The following is a 15,691-nucleotide window of genomic DNA, read 5'->3' as shown; positions in this document are numbered from 1 at the left end:
CCCTAATGAAGTATAGCCGCTGGCTTCCCTTCTTTATAGCTGGATTGATATGTTGGGACCAGGTTAGGTCCTCAGAGATCTTGACACCCAGGAACTTGAAACTGCTCACTCTCTCCACTTCTGATCCCTCTATGAGGATTGGTATGTATTCCTTCGTCTTACCCTTCCTGAAGTCCACATTCAGCTCTTTCGTCTTACTGACGTTGAGTGCCAGGTTGTTGCTGCGACACCACTCCACTAGTTGGTATATCTGGCTCCTGTATGCCCTCTCGTCTCCATCTGAGATTCTGCCAATAACGGTTGTATCATCAGCAAATTTATAGATGGTATTTGAGCTATGCCTAGCTACACAGTCATGTGTATACAGAGAGTAGAGCAGTGGGCTAAGCACACACCCCTGAGGTGCGCCAGCGTTGATCGTCAGTGAGGAGGAGATATTATCACCAATCCGCACAGATTGGATTAGCGTGAACAGATGCCTGCTGCTCAGTATGGGCCAAAGGATTTGTTTCCACCCTAAATAATTTTCGGATTGAGTTCGAAGAAATCAGATAGCTGAAGATATGTGAAGCAAAATCTCTCACCTGGATGGGTTAGAACAGAGGGCTTTTTTTCTGTGCTTTCCGTTCTGTCATGTTCACCACCCAAGTGGCAGTCAATTTGCTGTGTCCCTTTTGAGTGACACTTTTAAGTGGTACTGATCTTTGACCAGTGTTTGTTACATGTTTTGGGCTTGTCATGTAATAATGTTTGTATATTAGCACTATACTATCAAGAAAAGGTTGGGGTCGTCATCATCCAGAGTGTCCACATCATGGGATGTTTATGGTGTCATGGTATGTTCTCAGTATGTTCTGGTTTTTGGTCTTTTTGTCCATGACTAGTCTCTGTGGGAGAGTTGGACCCTCCACAGTGTGATTTATGTCTGCTGGCAATTGCTTGCTTAGCAATATTATTTCTGCCTCCGTTTCAGGAATTAATCCGAGTGCATTACAGTTTATTGAGAGCCATCGATCTGGCTGCAATCTCGGGAGGCTACACACTCTGTAAAGTCTTTCTGGATTTCAAAGAGCGGTAAGTTTTCTAAATCCAGGGTCTCTCAATGCACGTTCAATCGATATCTGACTCTATCTGTCGTTTTTATTGTATTACCCCTGTGTGTGTTACAGTATCTGTTTATGTGCCCCTATATAGTTCAAAGTAAATTTATCATCAGTGTATGTACAGTACATCATCATATACTACCCTGAGATTCACAGTAGACCAAAGAAATACAACAGAATCAATGAAAAACTACAAAGACTGACAAAACAATGGATGTGCAAAGATGTACAAACTGTGCAAACAAAAAGAGAAAATAATAATACCAAAAACATAAGTTGTAGAGTCCTTGAAAGCGTATGTTGTGAAGTCAGTTCATATTTGAGGTGAGTGAAGATGTCCATGCTGGCTCTGCAGCCTGATGGTTGAAGGGGAATAACTGTTCCTGAACCTGGTGATGTGGGACCTGAAGCTCCTGTACCTCCTTCCCGGTGGTAGCAGTGAGAAGAGAGCATGACCTGTATGATGGGGGTCCTTGATGATGGTAATGCTCCTTGTAGATGTGCTCAGTGGTGGGAGGACTTTGCCTGTGATTGCAAGTGTGTCTTTGTCCCTGCTACTGTAAAACTCTACTGCTGGAACTATTAGAGCAGTTGCCTCACTGCTTCGGTTCAATCCAGACTGTGGTTGCTGTCTGGTTCTTCTCCCTGTGTCTGCTGATGATTCCTCCAGGTGCTCTGGTTTTCCTCTGTATCCCAAAGATATGCAGGTTGGTAGGAAAATTGATCACAATAAGTTGGCCCCAGTATATAGATGACAGGCAGAAACTGGGGGAAGTTGATAAGCATATGCGGATAATTAAAATAAAATGAAATTAATATACAGTAAATATAAATTGGTGATTGATAGTTGGTCATTGAGTCATAAAGTACAGCATAGCAACAGGCCATTCAACCCATCTAGTCTATACTGAACCATTTCAACTCTACTCCCATTCATCTGCACCGGGATCATAGCCCTCCATACCCCTACCATCATGGTACGTATTCAAACTTCTCTTAAACGCTGAAATCAAGCTCGAATGCGCCATTTGCGCTGGCAGCTCGTTCCACGCTCTCACGACCCTCTGACTGAAGAAGTTTCCCCTTAAACTCTTCACCTTTCACTCTTAACCCATGACCTGGGTTTAGACCCACCTAAGCAAATGGAAAAAGCCTGCTTGTATTTACCCTATCTATACCCCTCATAATTTTGTATGCCTCTAACCTATTCAGCCTTTCCTCACAACTGAGGTCCTCCAGACCTAGCCACATCCTTGCAAATTTTCCTTGTACTCTTTCAACCTTATTTACATCTTTCCTGCAGGTAGGTGACTAAAGCTGCAGACAATACTCCAAAGGAGGCCTCACTAACATCTTATAGGGCAAGTACAGTAGTGTAGTGGTTACCACAATGCTTTACTGTACCGGTGATCTGGGTTCAGTTCCCACACTGCCTGTAAGGAGTTTGCACGCTCCCCCCCCGTGACTGTGTAGACTTCCTTCGGGTGTTCCGGTCCCTCCAGCAGTCCAAAGACGTACTAGTTGGTGGGTTAATAGGTCATTGTAAATTGCCCCGTGATTAGGCTAGGATTAAATTGGGGGGTTGCCGGGTGACACAGCTCGAAGGGCCGGAAGGGCCTACTCCACATTGTATCTCAAATAAATTATACAACTTAAAGGTGTGGACTCTTTGTTTGACGAAGTCCTGTTCCCATTCTCTATCTCTCTATGATTCTATAATAGATCTGTGTGTGGTTATTGAACACTGTGTCACTGGTGCCACACTGTGTTTTTGTCTGTCGTTGTATAATTGAAACTTAGTCACACTGACCTCCTTTCTCTCATACTTTATGGGTCTGTCTCTATCAACGTTCATAACTCTTGTCAATTTGTTTACCCTGTCTCTCTCGATATATGGATAAATTCTATGACATATAGCTTCGCGCCAGTTTTAGCATAGTGAAATGTTTGTATGTAAAATAAACTGGTCAAGTGAGAAGTGGCTAAAAATGTGGGTGTCTTTCCTTAATTATTTATGCTCCTCCTGATATTCAGGAAGACCATTTCATAGATTGAAGTTGTAACTGTTCAGCAGGTCGCTATTTAATGAAAGTTTCCTGGCTTTGTTGACTGTGAGGTTTTCACTGCTAATTATTTTCATGCAGTCTCACACTTGCCTGCAATTAGCAAGTGCCAAATTGGATTTAATTCCAAATGTGTGTAGGAAAGTTTTCTGTAATTGCTGCTCTTTCTGGAATATTAATCACCTGCCATTATTGCAACTTCTCAGCAATGTGGTGCCAGAGATTTAGCTGTGCAATTAAAGAATCCTACTTCCTTCTCCCATAAATCACCCACAGCGCTGTGCCAACCAAACTCGGAAGCAGCTGTCTCCACTGTCACCATGGGAGAGAGCTGATTATGGGATTGTCCTGGGATTTCTAATTACTTCTTGAGACAAACTTCACTTCTATCACAAGCTGTGTGAATCCAGACAGCAGACCAACACCACTTGATTTGGCTTCTCCTACCACATTGTCAGCCAGTTTCTCTTCCATTCTTGTGTGAAACTTCTCACCTCACGAGCCCTCAATCCTTCTGCCACTGCCCCATCTGAGAACTCTACCCCTTATAGCCCCTCCTATTATATTTGACCTCTTCTCACTCAATTTCACCACAGTTCATCCATCTTCCCCAACCTATGCTAACACCCATCCCCTTTGCTCCACCATGTCTCAGTTCATTCTCCACACTAACACACACAAAATGCTGGAGGAATTTAGCAATCCAGGCAGCATCTATGGAGGGGAATAAACAGTTGACATTTTGGGCCGAGACTCTTCACCTGAGCATTGATTTCTGATGGAGGGTCTTGGCCTGAAACATTGACTGTTTATTCCACCCCACAGATACTGCCTGACTTGCTGAGTTCCTCCGCATTTTGTGTGTCTTGTTCAAGATTTCCGGCATCTGCAGAATCTCCATAGCACCCGATCCTTCTATCCCACACAAATCAGCACTTTACCCATTCCCATATCTAAATCTTAACCCTCACCACACCTCATATGACAACTGTTCCAGCCCTCATCTGATAATCCTTGTTACCATACTATATTGTGTCTCTCCACACTCTCTGACCTCCTCGTCCCACCCTGTACCCACTCGTATCCTTGGCCTGCAGATTCTGCACTGCATCCAATCTCCTCACTGCCCACTGCAATCCATTCTCCCCCAAATTCTAGTCCAGAAGGGTTAAGTATTGATCACTGGCAGAAGTCCCTTGTCCTTCTTGGATGATCCCACGTATCAAGGATACCTTGTCTCTGCTCTAGTTCTGTGGGTTCTGAAATGGCAGATAAGGCCAGTGTAAAACGAGCAGACTCTGCCATAGGTCTGGACAGGGTGAGAGAACGGGTGCTTAGTTTGGGAAGAGATACACTCCTACCACTTCTGTGTTCTTCCAAGGAAAGAATGTAAGGTGCAAGAGCAAAGCAGTGGGCCCAGGAGCCCCCTTTTCCATTCAGTCAGATGGAGGATAATGTAGCCATGGCCTCGGTATCATTTTCCTGCTGTCTCCCCTAACTCTTCTAGCTGAAATGTCCATCAAAGGACTTGAGGTTCTTTGTGTTATTCCAAATTCTGCTCCTCTGTTTTGAAGGATCATAGGCTGAGGACCCTCTTGAGTAATTTGAACCTTTACGAAGATGCATTGAGAACATTCTTGAATCATTTCCTCTCTGCTCCAGATAACGTCTTGTCACTGACGAAGCTCAGAGGAGAGTGCCTGACTTGGGAGTCTGGTGCTGAGAGTGCCGTCAACATGGTCTGACCATCTGAGCTGATATTCAGGGTCTGAGAGAGGGTCTTGATGCTGTTTCAGTTGATTTGTAGAAGCAGTGCTTTGAGATGTCTACCATGGTCGACCAGCGATGAGGAGCATGCAGTAGGGCAGGGATGACCGCAGCCTGCCAGACCTTGAACGTTCTGCCTGATTTGAGATTGAGACAGATATATTTTACTGCTGGGATAGACACAAAGGATCAAATGATTCAATCGTCATCATCATTGTGTGCAGTGTTGTATGACATAGGTGATCATGGTGGTTATAATTGATCTTGACAAATTTTTCTACAGAAGTGGTTTGCCGTTGCCTCTTTCTTATCAACAGTCTTCAGAGAGTGTTTGCCTGGTGGCAGTGGTCGCATAACAAAGTCTTGTGATATGCACCGACTGCTCGTACAACCATCCACCACTTGCTCCCATGGTTCCACGTGACCCTGATTGGGGGTGGAGGGGGGAGAGGTCTAAGGTGCTACACCTGCAGGCTAGCAGAGGGAAGGAGCGCCTTACATCTCCTTTAGTAGAGACCTGTCTCAACCTGGGCCATATCAAGTGATTCAAAAGCTTCTCTTTGGTGGCAGTGAAATCACGTTTGGAACCATGTAATAATTTTGCGAGCTCTGCTTTGCTCAGTTGTCAGTGACAGCAAAACTACATTTACATGGCATCTTCAACATCTTGAAACAATTTAGGCACATCACAAAACAAATTTGAAACAAATATTTGCGCTAAACTGCACAGAGTTTAGAGAAATAATCAAAGCTTAATAAGCTAGGTTAGTGTTTGAGGAAGAGAGAGGTAAGAACTTTTTGTGGATTCTAGAGTTTGCTGATGTGGCAGCTGAAGGCATGGTAAATGGTGATAAAATTTTAAATTCAGGTGTGATTGAAAAGCCAGAATCGAAGGAGGGCTAATATCTAATGGTTAGGAGGTGATGACAGAGAAAGAGGTGACACCGTGGTGGGATTTGGAAATATTTAAACTGAGGTTTTGTTAAGCTGGAGAGCAGCTAATCGGCAAGCACAGGGTATCCTGTTTTCACTGGTGCTGACTGACCTCAGTATCTGCAGCATTCTCTTTTTTAGTTTCAGGTTTCCAGCATCTGCAGGCACTGTAGACATAGGAATCCTGAGGCAAGGATGTTGCCCGGATTGGAGAGTGTGCCTTATGCGAATAGGTTGAGTGAACTCGTCCTTTTCTCCTTGGAGCGACGGAGGATGAGCGGTGACCTGATAGAGGTGTATAAGATGATGAGAGGCATTGATCGTGTGGATAGCCAGTGGCTTTATCGCAGGGCTGAATTGACTAACATGAGGGGGCATAGTTTTAAGGTGTTTGGAAGTAGGTACAAAGGGGATGTCAGAGGTAAGTTTTTCACACAGAGTGTGGTGGGCATGTGGAATGCACTGCCAGTGACAATGGTAGAGGCAATTGGATCTTTCAAGAGACACTTAGAAAGGTACATGGAGCTTAGAAAAAGGTAGGGAAATTCTAGGCAGTTTCTAGATTTGGTTACATGGTCGGCACAACATTGTGGGCCCAAGGGGCAGTAATGTGCTGTAAATTTCTATGTTTCTCTGAATAAGACCAGAAGAAGAAAAGGCACTCTGACTGTTTCAACAGCAATGGAAATGACCAAAAGTTGCCAGCAGCCTGGTTTCCAGCAGTCGCACGAGAGAGGAATGGAGCTGGTGGCCAGGAAACAAAGCAAAGATGACCACTGCAATTTGAATAAGTAGTCCTGGGAAATCTCTGCTCACCCTGCATTAGACATGGGGCAACAGACTATGCATTTAGAAGAGAGGTCATGAGGTATTTTGGTAGAGCTGAGAGTTACCGGTGGCACTGAAAGTGATGCTATGGAGGGTGTTGCTGGGAGCAAAGAATCTGCCCCTGGAGGGAAACCAGTGGTAATGGTGAGGGAATGGAAAGGAAAGGCAACCTTTCTGGCTGTGTTGGGATAGGATAAGAATGGAGCCAGGCTGGATCATTGCCAGGGAGTGAATGTAGAGATAACCGGGTAAACTGTGTCAAATTGACAAACACGTATGAATCAAAACAGAGGTAGATTCACACTGATCTATTCAGAAATTATAACTTCCTTTTGGCTTCGATAAGAGCTGTGTCCACAACACGGGGAAACCTGATTTGAGTGATTCAAATGAGGAGTAGGAAATTTTGAGAAGCCACAATGCATTCAAGAATTTTGTAAAAGAAAGTGAGAGTGAAAATAGAAGAGCTCGGGTATAAAATGGAAACCAGACCTGACCAATTGTTACCCTGTCCTGACAAGAATTAATATTTTTTCTTCCATATTCAGCCTGACCTGACTGTTGTTTAAAAGCCCGAGACAAGTTATGGATCTGTTTGAGGATGAAGCATCGTATAGCCAGGATAAGAGGATGTTGGCATAAGGGGATTAATGTCTGAGGAACTGCATCCTTTGATGCAATCAGCCATCACCAAGGTCAGGATCTGAGTTTGGATGGTCAGTACCGGTCTAGGTGCTGATGTTTCCTGAAAGAATGACTTGATTTTAAACTCACTACTTAGTTTTAGCGTGTGCATCCAATGCCACAATAAATCACAAACGTTAGAAAATCTGCAGATGCGGGAAATGCAAGCAACACACACAAAATGCTGGAGGAACTCAGCAGGCCAGGCAGCATCTAGGACAAGAGTACAGTCGACGTTCCAGTCGAAACCCTTCATCAGTCCTGCCAAAGGGTTTTGGCCCGAAACGTCGACTGTACTCTTTTCCTAGACGCTGCCTGGCCTGCTGAGTTCCTCAAGCATTTTGTGTGCGTTGCCATAATAAATAAGACTCTGTGGTGGTTTTTATAATCTCTTCATAATCAGTCTCTCCCATAAACCAAGCTGAATCAAGCATGCTGTTCAGATTGAGGGGTGTAAGAGAAGCGAGCGACCTGAGCAATGAACTTATTCACTCTTTTGATGAGCAGATGTATCAACAGGAGAGAGCAGCCACGAGTACTGATTGTTTTCTGAGCCCAGGGCTGATTCTGATGTATGCACAGTGCAGCCTCAAGATTCTGCACATGTTCAATAAAAACTACCTTGAACGGTTTACACCCGTTACAGTCTACCACACTTCGCAGAAGACTGCCTCACGTGTACCGGCTCAGGTCAAATATAACTTTAGAGCCTCGGTGTTGAAATCTTAAATGCAGTTGGAACCAGCAAAGAGGCAAAGCTGAGAAGTGTGTGACCCTGTCTTTGCCTATAAAGCAGCCCTCTATTTACTGGTCTGGGATTATTAATCAGACAAGAAAACCATTTTTTCAAGCTCAGTGAACAGATACCTACACAGTCTGGTATGCCTCTTGGCACTGCATACAAAAAGCTGATCTGTATTAACTCTCTCAGTTCTGCAGTCAGACCACTAATAACCACCACATTTTAAAAATACATTAACTCGGACTGCGAGGTATCGTGCTGGGAACCAGACTACATCCCTGCCCTCCCCGCTAGTGCTCCTGCAGCCTTGGCTTGGTGTGGAAGGGCTGGTGTCGGGCCGGCTGACTCGTATGGTGTAAGTTGCTCACAGCAGAGGTATGGAGTTTGCGGCTTTTCGCCCTGGTCAGCCCTGCGAGCATGGGCGTTCCTGGGACGGGCAGCACCTGCTCCACGTGCTGGCTGTCAAGATAAAATCACCCTCTCATCACCTCCTGTCGCTTCTGATGGAAGGTGCAGTCTCCTCAGCCCAAGTAGCTCGATGAGAGTGACTATTCTTGATCTTATTACCACTGAGAAGCCTCTGGGCCAGGGTTAGCATGGCAGCAAATGAAGCGAGAGGGAGATAGCTCCTCCTGCCTTGCACTTTGCCATTCCAGAACTTTCTCTCACCTTCCCATTATTTGTGTCTATACTTATAGGCTATTGATATATGGCAAGTACTGCAGCCAAATGGAGACTTCACAAAAGACCTTGGACCAACTCATGGCATCTCGGGAAGAAATAAGGAACAAGATTGAAGTAAGTAAAGGCACCAATAACGATTGTCAGTATAACTTGTACTGGATGTTGGAGCTGAGGTGACAAGGGTAGGATGAGTTGGATAAGAGGAATCAGTGAGAGGTGGAATGGGAGGGGCTGAGTGTGGATTGAAAGCAGATTCTGCGGGAGGGTTATGAAGGAAATTGTGAGGGTAGGATCATGGAGGATGTAAGGACAGAAAAATGCAGGTGGCAGAAGGAGAGGAGATGGATTATTTGTGGAATGTGAGGAGATGGATTATTTGTGGATTTGAGGAGACGAATCATTTGAGGAATGTGAGGAGATGGATCATTAGTGGATTTGAGGAGATGGATCATTAGTGGAATGGGAGGAGATGGATCGTTTGTGGAACATGAGGAGATGGATCGCTTGTGGATTTGAGGAGATGGATCGCTTGTGGATTTGAGGAGATGGATCGCTTGTAGATTTGAGGAGATGGATCGTTTGTGGGATGTGAGGAGATGAATCGTTTGTGGGATGTGAGGAGATGAATCGTTTGTGGGTTTGAGGAGGTGGATCATTTGTGGATTTGAGGAGATGGATCTCCCTTCTTGAAGAGTGGAATGACATTTGCAATTTTCCAGTCTTCCAGAACCATTCCAGAACCTAATGATTCTTGAAATATCATTACTAATGTTTCCATAATCTCTTCAGCCACCTCTTTCAAAACCTTGGTGTGTGGACTATCTGGTCCAGCTGACTTAGTTTCCCAAGCACCTTCTCTCTTGTAGTGGCAACTTCACACACTTCTGACTCCTAACACTCTGGAACTTCAGCACACTACTAGTGTCCTCCACAGTGAGGACTGATGCAAAATAATTAGTCAGTTTGTCTGCCATTTCCTTGTTCCGTATTAATACCTCTCCTGCATCGTTTTCCAGTGGTCCAATATCCTCTCACCTCTCTTTTATCCTTTATGTATCTGAAGAAACTTTTGGTATCCTCTTTAATATTATTTGCTAGCTTATTTTTGTATTCCATCTTTTCCTTCTTAATAACTTTTTTAATTGTCTTCTGTTGGTTTTTAAAAGCTTCCCAATAATCTAAATTCCCACTAATTTTTACTTTATTATATGCCCTTTCTTTTATTTTGGCTTTGATTTCTCTTATTAGCCACAGTTGTGTCATCTTGCCTTCTACTTCTTCCTCTTTGGGATGTATATAGTCTATGGCTTCCAAATTGCTTCCAGAAGTTCCAACCGTTGCTGCTCTGCTGTCATCCCTGCCAGTGTTCTTTTCCAATCAATTTTGGCCAACTCCTCTCTCCTGCCTCTGCAATTCCCTTTACTCCACTGATACATCTGACTTCAGCTTCTTCTCAAATTTCAGGGTGAATTTGATCATATTATGATCACTTGCCCCGAAGGATTCTTTTCCCTTAAGCTCTCTAATCAATTCTGGTTCATTGCACAGCACTCAATCTAGAATAGTCAATCCCCTGGTGGGCTCAACCATGAGCTGCTCTAAAAAGCCATCTCAGAGGCATTCTAGAAATTCCCCCTCTTGGGGTCCAGCACCAATCTGATTTTCCCAATCTATCTGCATATTGAAATCCCCCATGACTATTATCTCCCATTGTAATTTGTAAAACACATCCTTACTACTGTTTGGGGGTCTGTACACAACTCCCATCAGGGTATTTTTATCCTTGCAGTTCCTTAGCTCTATCCACAATGATTCAACGACTTCTGACCCTTTGTCACCTCTTTCTAAAGATTTGATTTAATTTTTTTAACATGAGCCACACCACCCACCTCTGCCTTCCTGCTTGTCCTTTTGATACAGTGTGTACCCTTGGACGTTAAGCTCCCAGCTATAATGTTCTTTCAGCCATGATTCAGTGATGCCTACAACATCATACATGCCAATCTGTAACTGTTCATCGACCTTATTCTGTATGCAGCACGCATTCAAATATAACATATAATATAAATTATGGAATGCATGTCTTGTTACCTTCATCTCTCTGTAGAGTAGCAGAGGTAGATGAGATAGCAAGATAAAAAATATACTCCTCTATGTCAATGCAGATAACAGTGAGATATCATCCATTTTAACATTTAGTAGGCGAATTTGACATTGTGTCAAAACAGTGCTATAGGGTAGTATGACTCTCCTATCTGTAGACGTGCACTGATTTGCCATGTGACCATGTTCCACGTGTGATTTTTTTTTTGTTTTCCCTTCCCATTATTTTATTCCCTGCACACCCAAGAAGGCCCAACCGAAAGTCTTGAATGACTACTGTCCAGTGGCCCTGACCTCACACATCATGAAGACCCTAGAGAGGTTGGTCCTGGCTCACCTCCGACCCCTGGTCAGATCAGCCCTCGATCCCCTGCAGTTTGCCTACCAGGAGCACATTGGAGTCAACAATGCTATCATTTACCTGCTGAACAGAACCCACTCCCAGGGCAGCACTGTGAGGATCATTACTTTTGATTTCTCGAGTGCCTTCAATACCATACAGCCTCATTGCTGGGGGAGAAGCTCCATTCAGTGCAGGTTGGCACTTCCATTGTATTCTGGATAATGGACTATCTGACTGGCAAACCAGTTTGTGTGGCTTCAGAGCTGTGTGTCAGACATGGCTATAAGCAGCACTGGGGCCCCTCCGGTGCAGCTTTTGCCATGTCTGACACACAGCTCTGAAGCAGGGCCCTGCTGGAGGACTTTGTCAAATGGTGCAAGCTGAACCATCTGCAGCTCAACATCAATAAGACAAAGGACATGCTGATGGACTTTAGGAAGACTAAGCCTGCACTGCTCCCTGTTACTATTGACGGTGAGGACGTTGATGTGGTGAGGACCTACAAATGCCTTGGGGGGCACCTGGATTTCAGACTTGAGTGGAGCACCAACACTGAGCCGTGTACATGAAGAGCCAGAGTCGCATCTTCTTCCTGAGGAGACTGAGGTCCTATGGAGTATGCAGGCCTCTCCTTCACATGTTCTACCAGTCTGTTATTTCCAGTACAATCTTCTATGTGGTGGAGTGCTGGGGTAATGGCATCAACACAGGTGATGTCAAAAGACTCAATCAACTGATTAGAACGGCTGGTTGTGTTATAGGAGTCAAATTGGACACACTGGAGGCTGTGGTAGAACAAAGGACCCTACGTATAATCCTGGCAATTCTGGACAATGTTTCTCACTCTTCGCATGCTGCCTTGGCTGAACAGAGGAGCACTTTTAGTAATAGACTAAGACAGCTGCACTGCTCCAAAGAGTGTTATATGTGGTTATTCTTACCCTCGGCTATTAGGCTCTATAATGAGTCAACTTATAGTCAGGAAAGTGATGACCCCCTCCTGTTAGACTGTTTGAGGTAACTTATTTTTTTTGATTCTTTCTTACTTCTAATATTTGTATATCTGTGCACTTGTAATGCTACTTTGACAGTGTAATTTCCTTTGGGATCAATAGAATAAAGCATCTGTTTATCTATCAGCTTTGTATGCATCACTTCCCCCTACGCATTCTCAACTCTGATCTTCATACACCATCTCTCATTGTCTCTGTCAGCCATTTTCTGTGTTTGGCGTGTTCAGGCTTGCTTTCTGCCTGGCTCCCGAGGAGTGTAGGTTTGGTTCTTTCATCCAAATCTTGTATTTCTTTGTGTCGTCTGTGGTTTGTACCATCAGCCAAAATGTTCTGTAAGACTGTGCTTTGTGGTGGAACCTTCAGATTATCATTGAGCAGGAGGGTTAGTTTTCAGGCCGAAACCCTTCATCAGGACTCCAATCAATCTATTTCTGTTTCCTTTGTCCAGGAGTGTACCTTGAAAGTTCAGGAAGGGAAGTTTAAACTGCAAGATTTGCTGGTGGTCCCCATGCAGCGCATTTTGAAGTATCACCTCCTGCTGAAGGTGAGTGTCAACTGCACACTGGCTAATCCTGAAAGGAGACAGCTGAGCCTGATTCGTTACACTCAAGCCAATCAAAAGCCAGTAGCATGGAAAGGGTTGGAATCAGTGTGATGGAGTCCTTTTACAAGCTCAGTGCAATTTGGAGGTTGATGCTGTGGAGTATGTTGAAGGCCATTGTAAAGCACAAGTTAAGGATCAGTGCAGGTGCTTGGGTGTCAGTTGTATCACACACTATTTCATGCTTCTCAGCAGTGTCTCCCTCTTTCTGGCACTCAATGACTTGCACTAACTGACGTGCTTTACTCCTTGACCCGTGATCAAGGATCATAGAAACATAGCTTTACAGCACATTACAGGCCCTTCAGCCCACAATGTTGTGCTGACCATGTAACCTACTCTAGAAACTGCCTGGAATTTCCCTACTACATAGCCTTCTATTTTTCTAAGCTCCATGTACCTATCTAAGAATCTCTTAAAAGACCCTATTATATCTGCTTCCACCACCTTCACTGGCAGCGCAATCCACACATCCAACACTCTCTGTTTGAAAAACTTTTCTCTGATGTCTCCCTTGTACCTACTTCCAAGCACCTTAAAACGATACCCCCTCATGTAAGCCATTTCATCCCTGGGAAAAAGCCTCTGGATATCCACACGATCAATGCCTCTCATCATCTCATACACGTCTATCAGGTCCCCTCTCATCCTCCGTTGCTCCAAGGAGAAAAGGCCAAGTTCACTCAACCTATTCTCATAAGGCATGCCCCCCAATCCAGGCAACATCCTTGTAAATCTCCTTTGCACCCTTTCTATAATTTCCACATCCTTCCTGTAGTGCGGTGACCAGAACTGAGTACAGTACTCCAAGAGGGGTCTGACCAAAGTCTTATATAGTTGTAACATTACCTCACGGCTCTTGAACTCAATCCCACGGTTGATGAAGGCCAACACACCATACGCCTTCTTAACAACACCGTCAACCTGATCATCTGCACTTTCTGTCCCTTTACTCGAGTCCATTACGTTGCTCACGTCTCAGTCAAAAAAGCTTAAGTTCTGTACTGAATGTTGCACTGAATGTGCAACCCCTCAGTCTGTGTTGTGTTTGCCTCCTAGGAGCTGCTGAGTCACTCCAACGATCGCCCTGAGAAGCAGCAACTGAAGGAGGCACTGGAGGCAATGCAGGTGAGTGCTTGAGACCGTTGTGTGGGGGTGAAGAATGCACTTCAGTTAGGAACATGGCAGCACGTAATATCCAGATTTTTGCTCTTCTCTGTACCAGCCATTTTCCTTAATTCCTCCCCGGTGTCAGTCTCAATTGCTGTATGGTTCATGCCCTCCCCCAGCCCCGACTATTCTTTGTTTGGCATATGTCAAACATCTGGTACTGAGACAAACTCTGTTCATCTGCTCCCCTCACTAATTCCTCCCTGGTATCGTTGTCTTGCTCCACTCCCTCATGAGAAGCAATCTAATTCTCTGCCATTACTGACCGATCTGATTAACGTCAGAAGCTCACTCAATATGGAGCATGATTTTCATAATTATTTACAGAATAGGAGATGTCTGCAAGCCTCTTTCATGTTTTATTCTTCACAGTGGTGTCATTTTTTAATGGTAAACACTACAGTTTTATTCTTTGGGCTGATATAAAGCATATAAATTGTCATTCAATAAATGTCCAGCTCAGAGCTACAAATGCACATCAGAGGTGTGAAAAGCCCTATCCCTGGACTTTGAATGAGACCACATTAGTTAATAGAATCACAGCATAGGAACAAGCTGTTTGGCTCACTGACTATCGAGCTACCATTTACACTAGTCCCACATCACACACTCCCATCAATTCCTCCCACACCCCGAGACTCTACCACTTGCCTGCACATTACGGACAATTTGTATGGGTCAATTAAGCCACCGTTCTGCACATCTTTGGGATGTGGGAGGAAACACACAAATGTCACAGGGAGAATGTGCAACTCCACACGAGCAACATCTGAGGCCAGGAATGAACCCAGGTCAATGAAACTATTAGCTGTGCCACAGAGCAGTGTTAATACTGTACTGTCTCTAGTTCCAGTATTCTTAGGAGCCCTTTTTCCCTATTTACTCATTAATGGGATGTGGATTTGAATACTGGGTGAGAACAGAATCAGTCTCAGCTTTGCTGTCCTTACAGTGTAGTATCTGACCAGCACTCATCGCCTGGGGCTCGCACGAGTTTGGAAGTGCAACTCATCCTGGGATGTGACGGCAGAAAAAGGACATGGAAAAGTTTGTAAAAGTCGTAAATAAAGAGACGAACTAAAGTTGACAGCTTGATTCTCAATGCAATGTCACCACTTCTACAAAATGCTGAAACATAAACTCAGTGTACTTCAGAAGTACTTCAGTACTTCAAGTACTCAGTGTGCTTTGAAAGTACTTCAGTACTTCAAGTACTTAGTGTGCTTTGGGAGCGCGAAGCACAGAAACAAGTATCACTGTGATGATTGTACGCTCTACTATCAATTGTTTGGTGACAATAAAGTATTTGTAAGTGTGTACTTCACAATGGGGAGTCATCAGAATATCCAGTCCTTCAATTTACTTGGCAAGGTACCAAGTCATGTCCAATGACAAGTGTTTATTAGTCTTTCAATAACCGGGCGTTTGGTTTTATTTCAGGATCTGGCTATGTACATCAATGAAGTTAAAAGAGACAATGAGACACTGAAGAAAATCTCTGAATTCCAGTGTTCCATTGAGAACCTTGTAAGTGCAGAACTGGAGAGGGGGATATTACACATATTGGGCCTGGGCTATGTTGGATAATGAGATCTTGACAATAGAAAAATGGTGGAGTGTCTCTGAGGTATTTATTCACTCACAGGATCTGGGCATC

At 44.2% G+C, this 15,691-nt stretch overlaps 1 protein-coding gene across 8 annotated transcripts in view; it reads left to right on the top strand.

Annotated features, from left to right (window-relative positions):
• The window catches only part of vav2 (vav 2 guanine nucleotide exchange factor), a 199,537-nt gene that overhangs the window by 138,963 nt on the left and 44,883 nt on the right, over nt 1-15,691 (top strand). For all 8 annotated transcript variants that reach the window (XM_073052261.1, XM_073052259.1, XM_073052255.1 and 5 more), the window contains 5 exons: nt 974-1,074; nt 8,819-8,918; nt 12,712-12,807; nt 13,924-13,992; nt 15,475-15,561. In XM_073052261.1, the coding sequence (XP_072908362.1) occupies nt 974-1,074; nt 8,819-8,918; nt 12,712-12,807; nt 13,924-13,992; nt 15,475-15,561 (453 nt within the window). The remainder of the gene's footprint in view (nt 1-973; nt 1,075-8,818; nt 8,919-12,711; nt 12,808-13,923; nt 13,993-15,474; nt 15,562-15,691) is intronic.

The sequence above is a fragment of the Hemitrygon akajei genome, chromosome 7 (genome assembly GCF_048418815.1).
Source record: "Hemitrygon akajei chromosome 7, sHemAka1.3, whole genome shotgun sequence".
Taxonomy (NCBI): Eukaryota; Metazoa; Chordata; class Chondrichthyes; order Myliobatiformes; family Dasyatidae; genus Hemitrygon; species Hemitrygon akajei.
Note: the sequence above shows the minus strand (reverse complement) of the source record. Positions and strands in the feature narration are given on the sequence as shown.